The 17,226-nt window shown below is 41.1% G+C and overlaps 1 protein-coding gene across 2 annotated transcripts in view; it reads left to right on the forward strand.

Moving 5' to 3' along the window:
• The window catches only part of LOC132828478 (lysine-specific demethylase 5B-like), a 215,027-nt gene that overhangs the window by 111,165 nt on the left and 86,636 nt on the right, over nt 1–17,226 (forward strand). For both annotated transcript variants that reach the window (XM_060845644.1, XM_060845645.1), the window contains exon 15: nt 12,229–12,410. In XM_060845644.1, the coding sequence (XP_060701627.1) occupies nt 12,229–12,410 (182 nt within the window). The remainder of the gene's footprint in view (nt 1–12,228; nt 12,411–17,226) is intronic.

Here is a 17,226-nt window from a genome sequence, read left to right on the forward strand (position 1 = left end):
AACTATGATTAAAACATACTGACATGAATACCATCAGGATTGGGACTAAGATTAGATTTCTTTTATTATTTGTTACCAGAGATTCTCATAATTAATCTACTGGGTTTTAGCCCATTTGTCTTGCTTTAGAAGAGGTCCATTAAAATCTATTTGGGGAGTTTTTGAACCAGAAAAAAATAAATCCTGAATGTTGAATTACACTTCTATCTTTCTAGAAAGATTTTCTGGTGCATGTAGAGTTGCAGATGAACATGTGAAAATTTCACAGATGAAAATGAATGAATGGGCAGATAAACATTCTATGTAGAATTATAGAGCTGTACAATATGGAAACAGACCTGTTGATCCAACTCATCTATGCCAACCAGATATCTTTTTCTTCGTCTCATTTGCCAGCTTTTGGCCCATATCCCTCAAAACCCTTCCTATTCATATACCAACTTTTTAAATATTGTAATTTTACCAGCTTCCTCCATTTCCACTGGAAGCTAATTCCATGCATGCACCATCCTCTGCGTGGAAAAAGTTGCCCTTTAGGTCTCTCTTTAAATCTTTCCCATCTCGCCTCAACCTATGCCTTCTACTTTTGACTGTCCTGCCCCAGGGAAAAGACCTTGTCTATTTACCCTATCCATGCCCCTCATTATTTTCTAAGCCTCGATAAAGTGCCCCCTCAGCCTCTGATACTCCAGGGAAAACTGCCCAGCCTATTCAACCTCTTTCCATAGCTCAAACCCTCCAACCCTGGCAACATCCTTGTAAATCTTTTCTAAATCCTTGCAAGTTTCACAATATCCTTCCTAAAGCAGGGAGACCAGAATTGAACGCAGTATTCCAGCACTGGCCTAACCAATGTCCTGTACAGTTGCAACAAGACTTCTCAACTCCTGTACTCAATGCACTGACAAATAAAGGCAAGCATACCAAATACTGTCTTCATTATCCTGTCTACCTGCTACTGTACTTTCAAGGAGCTATGACAATGCACTCCAAGGTCTCTCTGTTTAGCACCATTCCCAGGACCTTATCATTTGCATGGATAAGTCCTGCCCTCATTTGCCTTTTGAAAATGCAGCACCTCACGCTTATCTAAATATCTGCCACTCCTCGGCCCATTGGCTCATCTGCTCAAGATTCTTTTGTACTCTGAGCTAACCTTCTTTGCTGTCCACTACACCTCCAGTTTTGGTGTCATCTGCAAACTTACTAACTATTCCTCCTATGTTCATCAATGAAATATAGTGGGCCCAGCACCTTGTAGCACACCGCTGGTCACAGGCCTCCAGTCTGAAAAGCAGTCTTCCACTACCACCCTCTGTTTCTACCTTTTTGAGCCAGTTCTATATCCAAATGGCTAGTTCTCCCTGTATTCCGTGTGATTGAATCTTGCTAACCAGTCTACCATGTCAAAGTCCACGTAGATCATATCCACCATTCTGCCCTTGCCAGTCCTCTTTCATTATTTCTCCAAAAATCTCAAATTTTAGTGAAACAATTTTCCATGCACAAGGCTATTTGACTATCCCTAATCGGTCCTTGCTTTTCCAAATACATGTAAATTCTTTCCCTCAGGATTCCTATCCAACAATTTGCCCACCATCAATGACAGGCTCACCAGTCTGTAGTTCCTTGGTTTTTCCTTACCACCTTACATTAGCCAACCTCCAGTCTTCTAGCATCTCACCTGTGGGTATTGATGATACAAATATCTCAGCAAGGGTCCCAGCAATTACTTTCCTAGCTTCACAAGGAGTGCTGGGGGTACACCTGATCAGGTCCTGGGGATTTATCCACCATTATGCAATTAAAACATTTCAAGCTGGAGTTGAGTTATTGTTACTGTTGCCTTTGCGAGGTGAACTTCTGAAAGTGAAATTCAGTGATTCGTATAGTTAGGAGGGTTAGTGAAGTGACTTGGCTGATGCATATTCCTAATCAAAGGAAGAAGGATCAGTTATGTCACAATTACAGCTACTTACAGAAATGTTGGGATTATTAGATATTGTTCTCATTTCGAGGAAGTGCAGTGGGGAGGATCTTGTCAGAACACCTAGTATAAGATAATCTGAATAGATATTTGTATTATATTTGCTAAATATGATGTGACATACAGCACTGATCAAGCAACAGCTTTATTGGTTGAGCCCAAAAAATCAAGCTCAAGTAGAAATGGCAATTCAGTATGTATTGGAAAACCACTTGATTAAATCTAGTCAAGAGGGCTGAAGTTCACCAGTAGTGCTTGTTTTTTTAGATGAGATTAGACTTACAGCGTGGAAACAGGCCCTTCGGCCCAACAAGTCCACACCGACCCGCCGAAGCGCAACCCACCCATACCGCTACATTTTACCCCTACCTAACACTATGGGCAATTTAGCATGGCCAATTCACCTAAGCCGCAGATTTTTGGACTGTGGGAGGAAACCGGAGCACACGGAGGAAACCCACGCAGACATGGGGAGAACGTGCAAACTCCACTCAGTCGCCTGAGTCGGGAATTGAACCCGGGTCTCAGGCGCTGTGAGGCAGCAGTGCCACTGTGCCGCCCACAAGTTCTAAAATCAGTTTGGAATTTGCATTAGCAGGGTTGATTTTGATGTATTGAAGGAGTATTGGCAACTGTCTTTCGCATCAAAGGCAGAAGAAATAGCTGTTTTTAGTGGATCAAATGGGTTATACTAATGTCAAGTGACGCCATGTGGGTGTTAAATGATCCAGCTGCATTCTTGAGAGTTATAATCAAGTTGTAGCTATTAGATGTTGTATATAGTAGCAGGTGGGAACAGCATATGAGACCTGGTTTAAGCAGTTGCAGTTGGCTAGCTTAGTGATGATTTTTAGCTAAAGGTGAACTTGAGAAAACAAAAATAACTTCATAGGATATATTGTTGGACAAGGAGAGTGAAATTGAAGGCTGTGAATGTAAAAACTAAATGCGAAATTAGTGGTTTTTTTTGTTGTGAATCTTTTTGGACGTTTGTGTAATTTCCATACCGTAGTTGTAATCTCAACATGTTTGCTTGTTTCTTTTAACAAATATTATGATCAGCAGAATGCAAAAAGGTCTTTTGAGAAGCTTAAGGCCATCTTAAATTAACCAGTGATGGCTACCCTGAATTTTTGAGACTTTTCGAAATGGATGTAGGTTTGCTTTTTGAGCTGGAAGGTTCATTTTCAGACATTTTGTTGCCCTACTGGATAACCCCTTCAGTGGGCCTCCGGGTGGAGTACTGCAGATTAACTCCTGCTTTCTATTTATATGTTTGGGTTTCTTTGGGTTGGTGATGTCCTCTCCTGTGGTGATGTCATTTCCTGTGATGACACAGGAGATGACATCACCAACCTTAAGAAATCCAAACATATAAATAGCAGGAGTTATTAGCAGTGCTTTCCCCGGAGGCCCACTGAAGATGTTATCTAGTCTGGAAATTAACCTTTTGGCTCAGCGAGCAAACCTACATCCAGAACTTCGACCCGAGCTACAAATCTTCTCAAAACTTGCTAAGAGTTTTCAAAATGGCATTGATTTAATTGACTTCAGGGTGAATGCTGTCCTGTTGCAGGATGATGAGTCAAGAATAGAGAGGCCAGTGGAGTACTTCTCGGAAAAAAAAATCATTCCAGTATCGGAGGAAACACTTTTTATCACAGAAATAGAAACATTTTGAAGACTGTTGTTGGCTCTTCAATACTTTGAAGTCTGTGTTCAATGTGGTGTTGAAGAAATGCTAATTTTCATTGGTCAGTTTGCTAGCTTCCATTTGAAGGTTTAAAATTCAAAATGCAAAGCATTTTAGATGGAGGCTTTTGTTGTAACTAGTCAACATAAAGATTATTCACATTGCTAGCAAAGATAATTTAATTGTCCCAAGTGTACAATATTGAAACAAGCAAATTTTCAAAGGGGATCATGAGCAGCCAGATGTCATTGTACACATTGGTACCAATGATATGTAGCAAAAAGAATATGGTCCTGCAGATTAAATATAGGGAGTTAGGCTGAAGGTTAAAAAAGCAAGACTTAAAGAGTAGTAATCTCTGCTTTACCTCTCGTGTCATGAGCTGGTGAGAGCAGGAATGGAAACATAGAAAATAGGTGCGGGGTAGGCCATTTCTCTGAACCTGTGTGACTACTAAGTACGATCGTTGCAGATCATGTAATCTCGGTATCCCATTCCTGCTTTCTCTCCATACCTCTTCATCCCTTTAGCCCGAAGGGCCATGTCCAGCTCCCTCTTGAATATATCTAATGAACTAGCCTTCCTGTGGCAGAGAATTCTCCAGGTTCACAGCTCTCTCTTTTTTCCAAATATAAGAACATAAGACATAGGAGCAGAAATTAGGTCATTCAATAAGTTTCTCAACCCCGTTCTCCTGCTTTCTCTCTGTAACCCTTGATTCCCTTGATACTCAAGAACATCTATCGTAGTCTTAAATGTACACAAAGAGCTGGCCTCCACAGCCTTCAGTGGCATTGAATTCCCTAGATTCACCACTCTCTAGCTGAAGAAGTATCTCATTCTCTCCGTTCTAAAAGGTACCCTTCATTCTAAGGCTGTGTTCTTGGGTCCTGGTCTTGCCTGCAAATGGGAACATCATCCCAACATCCACTCTGTCCAGGCATTCAGTATTCTGCATGTTCCAATTAGATTCCGCCACCACCCCCCCATCCTTCTAAATTCCATCGAGTATAGACCCAGAGTCCTCATGTTAAAGTTTTTTTTTCTATTCCCGCTACAAGGCCAGTACATCCTTCCTAAGATATGGGCCCAGAACTGAGCACAGTACTCGCAATGGGGTCTCACCAGAGCCTTATAGAGCCCCAGAGGTACATTCCTGCTTTTATATTCTAGTCCTCAAAATAAATGCCATCGTCGTATTTACCTTCCTAACTACTGACTCAGCCTGAAGGCTTACCTTGAGCGAATCCTGGATTAGAACTCCCAAGACTCTTTGCACTTCAGACCTCTGAACTTTCTCCCCACTAGGATGTGGTTAGCATTGTTGCCTCACCATGCCAGGGACACAGGTTCGCTTCCAGCTTTGGGTGACTGACTGTGTAGTGTTTGCACATTCTCCCTGTGGCTCCATTGGTTTCCTCTGGTGCTCTAGTTTCCCCTCTCAGTCCAAATATGTGCAGGTTAGATGAATTGTCCATGCTAAACTTGGCCATAGTGTTCAGGGATGTGTAGGTTAGCTGCATTAATCAAGGGTAAATGTAAAGTAATAAGGTAGGGGAATGCATCTGGATGGGTTACTTTTGGGAGGGTCGGTGTGGTCTTGTTAGGCCGGGTCTGTTTCCACACTGTAGGGTTCTATGATGCTATGAAAATAGTCTTATGTCTGTATTCTTCCTACCAAAGTGCATGACATCTCACTTTCTCATGTTGTACTCTATCTGCCACTTCCTTGTCCACTCTCCTAACCTGCTCAAATCCTTCTGCAGTCTTTCTGCCTCCTGAATGGTACCTGTCCCCCCCCCCCCCAACTATCTTTTGTATCATCTGCAAATTTAGCCAGCATGCCCTCAGTTCCTTCATGCAGATGGTTAATGCATAAAGTAAAAGATTATGGTCCTAATACTTAGCCTTGTGGATCACCACACATCATCAACTGCCAACCTGAGAAGGACTGTTTCATCCTCCCATCTCTGCTTTCTGCCAGACAGCCAGGCTTCTGTCAATGCTAGCACCTTGCCTCTGACACCATGGGTCCTTATCTTACTCCGTAATCTTCTGTGCTGCACCTTGTCAAAGGCCTTCTTGAAGTCCAGGGAGCAGAATTGAGTATGGCAGCCATCACCAAGGGGAAGGTGCTCGAAAAATTGAATGGCCTGAAGGCGGAAGGTAATGATTAAGGAGTGGCACTGAAAAAGCACAGCAGGTCAGGCAGCATCCGAGGAGCAGGAAAATTGACATTTCAGGCAAAAGCCCTTCATCAGGAATCATCATATCCATTGGCTCTCCTTGGTCTAACCTACTCGTCATTTCCTCAAAGTATTCTAGAAGATTTGTCAGGCATCGCCTCCCGTTGATGAAACCGTGCTGACTTAGCCCTATTTTACCATACACTTCCAAGTATTCAGAAAATCTCATCCTTCACATTGCATTCCAGGATCTTACCCATGACCAGGGTTAGGCTAATCGGTCCGTAATGTTCCATCTTTTGCCTTATTCCCTTTTTAAACAGGAGTGTAACATTAGCGATTTTCCAGTGCTCTGGGATCCGATTATAGGGATTGCTGAAAGATCACCAGTCATGTCTCCACTATCTCTTCAGCTATCTCCCTTACAACTCTGGGGGGTAGTTCATCTGGTCCAGGCATTACCTCCCACCTTTGTAGAAGTGGGTACTGCAAATGCTGGAGATTAGAGTGGCACTGGAAAAGCACAGCAGATCAGGCAGCATCCAAGGAGCTGGAAAATCGATGTTTCGGGCAAAAGCCCTTGATTCCTGATGAAGGGCTTTTGCCCGAAATGTCAATTTTCCTGCTTCTCGGATGCTGCCTGACCTGCTGTGCTTTTTCAGTGCCACTCCCTAATCATTACCTTCCGCCTTCAGGCCATTCAATTTTTCTAGCACCTTCTCCTTGGTGATGGCTGCCATACTCAATTCTGCTCCCTCACACTCTTGAATTTTTGAAATGTTACTGTATATGAGGATAGGACAGAGAAGTGCATAGCTGAGAAACTCCTGCAGGAGTGAGGGATTCAGATTTTTGGATCATTGGGATCTCTTCTGGGGCAGAAGTGGCTTGTAGGAGAGGGTAGGTTGCACCTGAACTGGAGGAAGAACCAATATCCTAGTGGAGAAATTTGTTAGAGCTACTCGAGGGTTTAAACAAGTCTAGCAAGGGGATGGGACTCTAAGCAGTAACGAGATAAGCAAACGTTGAGGCTGGTACAGAGGTTAACGGGTAAGTTAAATATACAAGGTAGGGAATGAGGGAAGCGGCATCTATTTTAATGCAAGAGGCGTGACTGGTAATGCAGATGAACTCAGGTATCGGTGGGGACATGGAGCTGGGATATTATAGCAATTACAGAAGCATGGCTGAGGAAAGGACAGGATTGGCAGTTCAGTGTTAGGTATAGATGCTATAGGAAGAAGAGAAGGGGAGGCAGGAGAGGAGGAGAATTAGGAAAATCATGGTCGATAGGGTACCCCTGAGGGATTGTCCACTGAAACTATATGGTGGAACTAAGAAACAAAAAGGGGGTGATCACTTTGTAACATAGGGCCCTCTCAGTAGTCAGTGGGAAATTGAGCAAATGTGTAGGGAGATTGCAGATAGCTGTAGGAATAATAGGGTTGAAATAGGAAGGGATTTTACAATCCCAAACATAGACTGGGTTGCCACAGTGTTAAGAGCTTGGATGGGGAGGAATTTGTTAAATATTCTCAATTGACATATAGAAGGCCCTAATAGAGAAGGGGCAAAACTCTTGAAATATCCATGATGTGCAGGGGCTGGTGTTGGACTGGAGAGGACAAAGTCAGAATTCACACAACATCAAGTTATCGTCCAACTGGTTTATTTGAAATCACAAGTTTTCACAGTTCTGCCCCTTTGTCAGATGAAGTCCATGTGGATTTCAAATAACCTGATGTTGTGACTTCTGACCTCTGTCCTCTTGATAAGGCAGGCTAAATGACTGAGATATAAATGGGGAGCTCTTTGGCACCACTGATCATAATTCTATTAGTTTTAAAGTCGTTATGGAAAAGGATTGGCCACAAGTCAAAGTTCTAAATTGGGGCAAGGTCAGTTTTGGTGGTATAGACAAGAACTTCAAAATTTGACGGGGGGAGGCTGTTCCCAGGTAAACAGGTGTCTGGCAAGTGAGAGGCTTTCAAAATTGAGTTAATGAGGGTTCAGGACCTGCATGTTTCTGGTAGTGTGAAGGGCAAGGTTGGCAGGAGTACAGAACATTGGCTGACTAGACCTATTGAGACTGGTCCAGACAACAAAAGATGCATTTATGAGGTAGAGATAGCTGCGATCATGTGAATCCCATGAGGAGTACAGTTAAGAGGAAAAATCAGGGTAAAAGGGGGTCATGAGAACTTTGGCAGATAGGGCAAAGGAGAATCCAGAGATGTTCTACAAGCATATTAAAGACAAAAGAGTAACAAGGGAGGAAAGAGAGAACCTTTTAAGGCTCCTTTAATAGAAAGCCCCTTAAAGATCATCGAGGCTGTCTGTGTTGAACCACAGGAAATGGGTGAGATCCCAAACAAATATATCTTGTCAGTATTTACCATTTTAAGAAAGACATGGAAGCTAGGAAACTTGGAGAAAATAAATAGTGATGTCTTGAAAAGAGTCCACAAGGTCTTAAAATGCATAACAGCAGATAAATCTGCAGGACCTGATCAGTTGTATCCCAGGACATTATGGGAAGCTAGGGAAGAAATTGTGGGGATCATAGAGATGTGTATGTTATCAACAGCCATGAATAAGGTGCTAGAAGACTGGAAAGTGGCTAAACATGTGCCATTATTTATGACCGGCTGCAAGGAAAAACCATAAAACTGCAGACTGGTGAACCTAGTGTCAGTGGTGGGTAAGTTGCTAATGGGGATTCTTATGGCTATGGAAAAGACTTGAAAAGGTATGAAAGAGATTTACAAGGATGTTAACAGGAGTGGACGGTTGACTTAAAGGAGAGGCTGGATAGGCTGGGATTTCTTTCCCTTGGAGCATAGGAGACTGAAGGGTGACCTTTATATAGCTTTATAAAATCATTATGGGCATAGGTAAGGCGAATTGACCAGGCCCTTTTCCCAGAGTAGGGGATTACAAAACTAGAGGGCATAGGTTTAAGGCGAGAGGGGAATGATTTAAAAGGGACCCGAGAGCAACTTTTTCAGAGGGTGGTGTGGATATGGAAGAAGCTACCAGAGGAAGTGGTCGAGGCAGGTGCAATTAAACATTTAAAAGGCATTTGGACGAGTACACAGGAAGGTTTAGAGAGATATGAGTTAAATGCAGAGAAATAGGAATGGTTCAGTTTAGGAAACCTGGTCAGCATGGATGAGTTTGGCCAAAAGGCCCGTTTCCTTGCTGTGTGACTAAGATTTTAAGAAATGCTCCGACTGGGGGAAGAATGGGTAAATCGATGCAAGTTGTCTAATTTATTATCATTTTGTGAAGGCATTTCATTTTCTTTGAGGGCCAAGGCATGTAAAGAGTGTTCTTTATTTTTGTGTTTTTAATTGTGAATTGAAATGAAAATAAGTTTATTTTTGTTTTAAACAGCAAAGGATGGCTGGAACATGTTTTGAAATAGAGTACCTTGATATTCATATTGAGCATCATTTACACAACTGAGAGTTCAAACAGATACTGAAGTTGTGTTTACAGACTGAGCTGGATCAGTGGGATTGTGTACAAATGAAGCTTTGGTTGGCATAAAGACGCTGACTAGTGATCAGCTATTTATGACAAAGGCCTTCTGCCTGCCAACAACAATGTGATTGGCTCATGGGTAACTGAGCAGCTTGTAGTTGTGACCAAGGTGGAGAGAAACTGTGGCAACTCAAGCACATTCACTCTGTTCATGGCAGTCATCTGTTTTGAGCCTGAAGCAAAGCAGTCCATTTCTTCTTCAGTTGCTGTAAGCTGTGACTTTTAATTCATAAATCAAAGACCATTTATAAAATGAACCAGCCAGTCTGTGCTGCTTGAAAGCCAGTCCGGAGAAAGAAGACTGAGCAGCAGTGTTCTGACCAGCGCAAGAATTGTTTTAACAACTGCTGTGAACGAAAACCACTAAATTGCTTTGCTTATAATCCCTTGTTGTAATGTGATTTTTATTTTCCCCTCCCCGTCTGTTATTAAAGGGGAGTTTATAAGGAAATTAGTTTTAAATTAGTAGAATTATATGCTAATGATTCATGACTGTTCACCTGTAACTAGAGTCTGTAAACTTAATAAATAGTGTTAAGTCCAGAAATTGGGTTTTGTGCTTAGGTCTAGATGTTGAGTTAATTGGAAAATCTTTGTTTATTGAGTGAAACATTTTTAACTTTTGTGACAACTCAGGAGTAGTGGCACCTGATTTCCAGTGCTCAATCCCAGTGAATCGTGATGACACTTAACACCAGTTACATGGTCACCATTTGGCTACTGTTTTTGTTCCAGATTTATACTGATTCCAGATTTCACCATCTACAATATTTGAACTCCTGGCCCCAGAACTTCAGCCTGGTGCTTCGAATTACTGCCCAGTGGACATAACTACTACACCACTGCCTTCCCTCATATAATGTTTGGGGCAGGTAGAACTTGAGCATGGACCTTCTTGCCCAGAGATAGGCATATTGCCTCTGTTCCACAAGATTTCTCGTACATTTAATCAACCAAACAAAATTCAGCAAAGGAATTGGGGCGTAGACATTTGAATACTCTTTCAGCAAAAGCTAAAACATCCATTAGGGCATTTTAAAATCAGCTGTCACTCTGTATGACGACAGCTTCCTTTCTGTGATTTCTAATGTAAAGACAGAGAATGGTTTTGATGGTATGGGTTACTCAGCTGATACGTATGTTTGATTTAAGTATTTTGAATCAACCTGTTTGGACTTTGTGCCTGCAGGGCAGGTGAGACTTGAATCTCAATTCTGGCCACAGGCAGGGACCCTATCACTGTGTGTAAGTATTATGACAAGTGTCTGGTGCAGGCAGGACTTAAACCCAGGCTTGCAGGCTCAAAGCTAGGGGCGCCAAAAGCCCAATGATATAGTGGTAAAGGAGAAATAGCTCAGTAAAAGAGGTATTAAGGGACATGTGAAAGTAAGAAAATGGGTCCAGTCTGCTGACAGCAAAACCAAGGTACAAACCAAAAGAGTTTGGGGGGTAGGGGATTGTACAGAAGAAGGAACTTTGGAACTCAATATTGAGACCTGCAGGCTGTAAAGTGTCTATTCAGGAAATTTGGGTTTTGCAATCATTCAGTCTGGTTTTTATCTTGCTAATGTAAAAGAGACTGCATTGTGAACATTAAGTCCAGTAGACTAAATTGAAAGAAGTCTCTGCATTCAAACAATCCTCTTTTGCCACCTCCAGCAGGATGCCACCACCCAACACACATCTTGCCCTCAAATTCATGGGCAGGGAACGTTCCCTCCTTGAGGTTTTGGTTCATTCTCTATCACTCCTTACATTTCCTCACTCCTTTGTGGCACCTTCCCATTCAGATGCAAGAGGTGTACCTTCACCTTCCTCCCTGTTCATGGTCCCAAACATATTCTTCAGATTAAGCAGTATTTCAGCTGTACTGCTTTCAATGTAGTCCACTGTATTTGCTGCTGTCGATGCAGTCTCCTTTATCGGTGAGACCAAATGCAGACTCTTTGCTTCGTGGAACATCTTTAATGTACATAGAAATGACCCCAACATTCCAGCTGCTTACTATTTCAATAAACTTCGCTTCAATTTTCCAGTGAAGCTCAACTCAACTGAAGGAACAATACCTCTTTCTCTGTTTCGGCACTTTATGGCCTCTAGAACTCAACGTTGAGTTCCATAACTTAGGTTATAACCTCTGTACTCCATTTTTCTTGAAACACTCCACCTTCCTGTAGCCACATCTTGTTTGCTTTGCACTCATCAAAGCAGACCTACTTTCTACTTTTCACACTTAATGTTAACATAAGTTTAGTAATCGAGTGTATTGAGATTGTCACTTTGGGGAATCAAAGGCACAAATGTGCATTTCAGCAGCTGAATGGCAGATCCTGATGTTACAGAGGTGCAATATGTGAAACTAGTTGAAGGTGTAAATGCATGGTCATGGGTGACACTTGAGTTTGACAATAATTAGCTTTAATCTCAAGCATGTGTCAGGATTGGGGGTGAGTTGGTGGCTGTACTTTACAGATATGCTTTTAATATGCTTAGAACCTTCTTGTGACAAATTGACTGGTAATTACATTTCTGCAAACACTATTTCTGATGTGCTGTTCTTGGTAGGAAGCCAGAATGTAATGAATTAGTATATAGTTAGAACTGATTGTGACATTGTGGTGACCTGTTTCACTGCTTCCTCATCCATCTAAATCTTCATAAAATTCTTGTATTTCAGGATAGATTTATTCTGGTATTTTGGTAAAATCTGAACTGTTGATACAGACAATTTTTCTATTTTCTTTCAGAAATATCTGAAGACCATATTACAAATGAATATAAGTTTTTTAATTGAAAATCTAATTTCTTCATTCTAGGGAGTAATTGAATCGGTGCGAGAGAACTTCGAATTATTGCCTGATGATGAGCGACAGTGTGCAAAATGCAAGACTACTTGTTTCTTGTCTGCAATCTCATGCGTTTGTAAATCCAACCAACTGGTTTGTCTGTACCATGCTAAAGAGCTTTGTTTATGTCCGCCCCACAGATGTCATCTCAGGTAAATAATGCAAGGATATTGTGAATCTTGTTGTTTCATTTAACTAGTACAGAGACTGCCTTAGCAGTTAATAAAGTCTGGGGAATTTACATTGGGATTTATAACCTTGAACAATTAAGTTAATTTGTGTTATTGATCTCTCATTGAGATAAGCCAGACAAATACTCTCATTGAAGTCAAAAAGATACTATTTGTAATTGCAGGTGAAAAGTCATTCTGAGGGTTTGTCACCTGATTTCATGACCCAAGGGATGTTATGCTTTTGGTTTTTCCTTCATCTTTGGTTCTATTCTAAATATTTTTGGCCTCCACGTTCTAGGATTTGTGGGGGTTTAGGATGTCCCAAAGGTTTTTCAATCATTCTTCTATATAGATAAAGCTTGTAGAAATTACAATTAGTCGAATAAAGAACCTTCAATTATTTTAGTCAGTCGTGCTGTCCCATGTCTTTATATTATCCTTCTAGACTTTGTAAAGTTTATTGAAAATTGTATGCCAGATAAATGTATTGAACAATGATGATATAAGAGACCACATCCTTTTTATTTTGGTCTACAGACTGAAAATTAGAAAACTGGAGACTCCTTGTGTTCTCTCCATTTTAAATTTGCAGCTTTGGTAAAACAATTGTTCTAGCATGTCCTATGATTGTTGTGTTGTCCCAGTTGAGTTTGTGGTTCTTGTTGTCTTTGTGTATGGATATTAGGGACAGCTAGCCGTGGTGTTTTGTGGCTAGTTGATGTTGGCGGATGCGGATTGCTAGTTGTCTGCCCTATATAGTGTTTTATGCAGTCTTTGCATGGAATCCTGTAAATAATTTTAGTCTTACACATGATGGGTATAGAGTCTTTTTGTCTTGGTGAGTTGTTGTCTGAGCGTGGCTGTCGGTTTATGGGCTGTTATGAATCCCAGTGGTTGGAGAAGTCTGTCAATATGGAAGATTAGCGTGGCTAGTGAGTTAGGTTGTAGCATAACACTGACCGTTGAAGGTGTGCTCTAAACGCTGCCATCACCACCCTGTCTACCTACGACTTCTACTTACATCCCTAAGTCTCTCTGTTCGGCAACCTCCCCAGGACCCTACCATTCATATGCAAGTCTTGTCCTGGTTTGCTTTATTAAAATGCAGTACTTCAAATTTATTTAAATTAAACTCCATTCCACTACCCATGTGATCAAGGTCCCATTATAAAGTGAGGTAACCATCTTCACAGGACACTACACCATATTTGGTGTCATCTGCAAGCTTGCTAATCATGCCTTGTATATTCACATTCAAATCATTTGCATAATTGACAAAAAAAACAGTGGACTCAGCACTATTCCTTGCAGCACAACTCTTGTCACAGCCATCCAGTCTGAAAAACAACCCTGCATCTCGTACCTTCAAGCCAATTTTGTATCCAATTGGCTCGCTCCACCCTGCCCCAGGATTCTATGTTGGACCCCCCGGATCTAACTTGCTAACCAGTCTACAATGCGGAACCTTGTCAAGTACCTTTACACAGACCGCATCCACTCTGCTTTCATCAATCTACTTTGTCACATCTTCAAAAACTCGATCAGCTCAACCAATTTTACATTCTATCATTTTAAATTGCTAAGCATCAGCGCTCTTCCATCCACAACAGATAGACTTCTAGCAAATTAAATCCTGTGGTAGTTTCACATGGTATACTTTTGCTGATGGCTGGAGAAGCCAATATGCAGAGGCAAGTTCTGCCACAAATGCCTTTATATGATGTGGTCATCAAGGGTCATTTTGAATTTCTGCTTTCGGTGATAACACCAGTTGCAAACTGCTGTATCCATTTGACATGGTCATCAGCGGTCTCCCAGGTGTGAAAACTCATAATTAGGACCTTCAAGTCATCCTCGAAAGAATTATTAAAGCTGAGCATTTCCATCCTATAATTTAGCTGACTTCAATAACTTTTTTATTGTCTTTCTACTGATGTGCCTAAGCCAATTAAGTCACTTCTGCTGTGTTTCCTAACTCGTTTTAGCAGGATGATATATCACTAGTGTATATATCACTGTCCCTTTAACCGTAAAATTCCCATAATCCACCTAGTTATCACCTTTTTGGTGGAAACTATAGACAATTTAGCATGGTCAATCCATCTAACCTGCACATCTTTGAACTGTGGAAGGAAACTGGAGCGTCTGGAGGGAAGGCATGCAACATGGGGAGAATGTGCAAACTCTACACAGACAGCCACCCAAGGGTGGAATCCTACTGAGCCACTGTGCCACCCAGTTATTGATAAAAATAATTTAGTCTCGATTTATGAAGCAATTGTTCTGTAAGTAATAAATAAAGGAAAGGTGCTTGGGAAAGTGGAATGAGACCCCTCATTGATTTCACTTAGTGCACATGTAGCAAATAGTGGCAGCTGTGTTTCTGACTAAACAAACAACTGAGCTTTAAGTTTTTCCTGTGTGTGTTGATGACATTACAGTTGAGCTTAATGACTGTGGAAATAGCCCACACTCTGATCAGTTATGTCAGTATATCTGTATGCACTGTTGTTGCCTCCCACCTACTTTTGGAAGTGTCACTGTCGGACCCTTGTGGGTGTGAATATTACTTGCTGCTTAACAACCCATGTCTGGTTGTTGCCAATGTTTATCTGCCTCTTTCTTTAATTGTGTGTCCTGGTCATTAATTCTGCCAACAAGAGGAAAGTGTTCTTCCTGCTCCTTGGATGCTGCCTGACCTGTGCTTTTCCAGCACCACTCTGATCTAAACCCCCCTTTCTTCCTGTGTACCCTAACTTTATCACCCTCATAATTTTATACTTTTCAATCCGTAGTCAATTCTTCCGCTCCAAGGAAAGCAATCCCAATCTCTTCAAAACTAAAACTGTCTAGCTCAGGCAATATCTGGTAAATGTCCTCCTGCATCCACTCCAGTGCTGCCACATCCCTCATATAATGTAGATTCCAGAACTACAGAGAGTACTCTGTGGTCTAATGAATATTTCATACGGTTCCAGCTTCGTCTCCCTGCTCTTAAACTCTGAGCCTTGACTAATAAAGCCAAGTGCACCATGTACCTTCCACTTTATCCACCTGCCCTGATACCTTAATGAGCTGTGTACATGCACACTCAGGACCCTAAGATGCTCTGTTCTTCCTAAGATATGTGTACCTATGCCTTATTTGTCCTGCACAACTGCATCCCTTCACATTTATCAAGATGCATTCCATATTCCATTGATCAGCCCATTACCACCTGCAAATCTACATCTTCCTGTAATGCAAGACTGCCTCCTTACTGTTTACCATTTCACTAATTTTTGTCTCCTCTGCAAACTTGCGAACTCCTGTGTTCAAGTTTAAATCATTGACATCAGTCACAAGCAGCATAGGTCACAACACTGACCTCTGTGGTACATCACTGAATGCAGACTTCCAGGTGGAAAAACACCCTCAACCATAAAATATAACTGCCTTTTAGTTTTGTGAATTTGATTTGTTTTTAAGGATCAGAAACTGGTTTAGAAATTGTTTTCAAAAAACAAATGACTTGAGCTAAGTGATAGGTCAAGCTTCCTGGTGAGAAAGTTGAAGTGCTCTATTAAGTTAAAGAGCTGTTACAGCCCAGTGAAAGTCAGAAGTAGCTTCAGTTTAGATGATAAGATTCAACATATTTTATTCATTCACTGGGTGAGAGCAATTATTGCCCATCCCTCAGAGGGCAGTTAAGAGTCAACCACATTGCTGTGGGTCTGGAGTCACATGTTGGCCATACCAGGTAAGGATGGCAGTTTTTTTCTTTAAAGGACAATTGTGAGCTGGATAGGTTTTTCCATGGTCATCATTAGATTCTTAATTCCAGATATTTATTGAGTTTCAATTCCATCATCTGCCAAGGCAGAATTTGAACCCAGAATGTTACCTGGGTCTCTGGATTAACAGTCCAGTGATAATGCCACTAGGCCATCACTTTGTGCTGGATAGTAGTCTCAAAGTAATTAGAAAAATATTGTTTGAGTTCAGTGGGAAAAGTTAGTAAGAGCTGGTGTCTATACTCTTTTGGACAAACAGAGTCACATTTTGTTGAATATGCAGAAAGTGATAGAAAGGAATTGTTGTTGTGACCTCATCAACTGAATGTGATTGAAAATAGGAGTGATACTTCACTGGAATTGTCAGTAAACTGTTTAAACTAGGGAAATCGTTTTTGCTGTTTATAGTAAAATCTTTCTAATAGCCTTTTATTACTTTGTAATCTTGTATAGTTTTAAAATGCATTGAATATGTTAATTTAATTGGCCACTACAATAATCAAATTGCAAAAATTAAAACCTATGGTCCAGTAAGTTATGGTTTACTTCGAATTTGACTTGTCCAATGTTACCATCAGCTAGGATCATAAAGCAGGACATACCTGAGAAATTTTTTGTATTGTTTAAGGGAAGATACCATTTCATTGGAGGCAGTTCAGAGAAGGTACATGAGGATGAACATTGGTTTAGAAGGATTTTCTTATGAGCCAAAGTTAAATAGGTTTGGACTTTACTAACTGGAATTTAGAAGAATGAGAGGTGGTCTCATTTGAAACATGTCAAGCCCTTTCCAGAATCCGATGAGGTAAGTGCTCCCCCTCATGGGAGAGTCTAGAACTAGAGGCATTGTCTCAGAATTGAGTGATATTAATTTAAGACCAACATAAGGTGGAATTTCTTCAGAGGGCTGGCAGTCTTCAAATTTCTTGTTAATGATAACTGTTGGACAGAGTCCTTGTATATATTTCCCATTTGAGAGAGATTGTTGATCAGTATAGATATCAAGGGAGATTTGCAAGAAA

This window comes from Hemiscyllium ocellatum, chromosome 26 (assembly GCF_020745735.1).
Source record: "Hemiscyllium ocellatum isolate sHemOce1 chromosome 26, sHemOce1.pat.X.cur, whole genome shotgun sequence".
In the NCBI taxonomy this organism is placed as follows: domain Eukaryota; kingdom Metazoa; phylum Chordata; class Chondrichthyes; order Orectolobiformes; family Hemiscylliidae; genus Hemiscyllium; species Hemiscyllium ocellatum.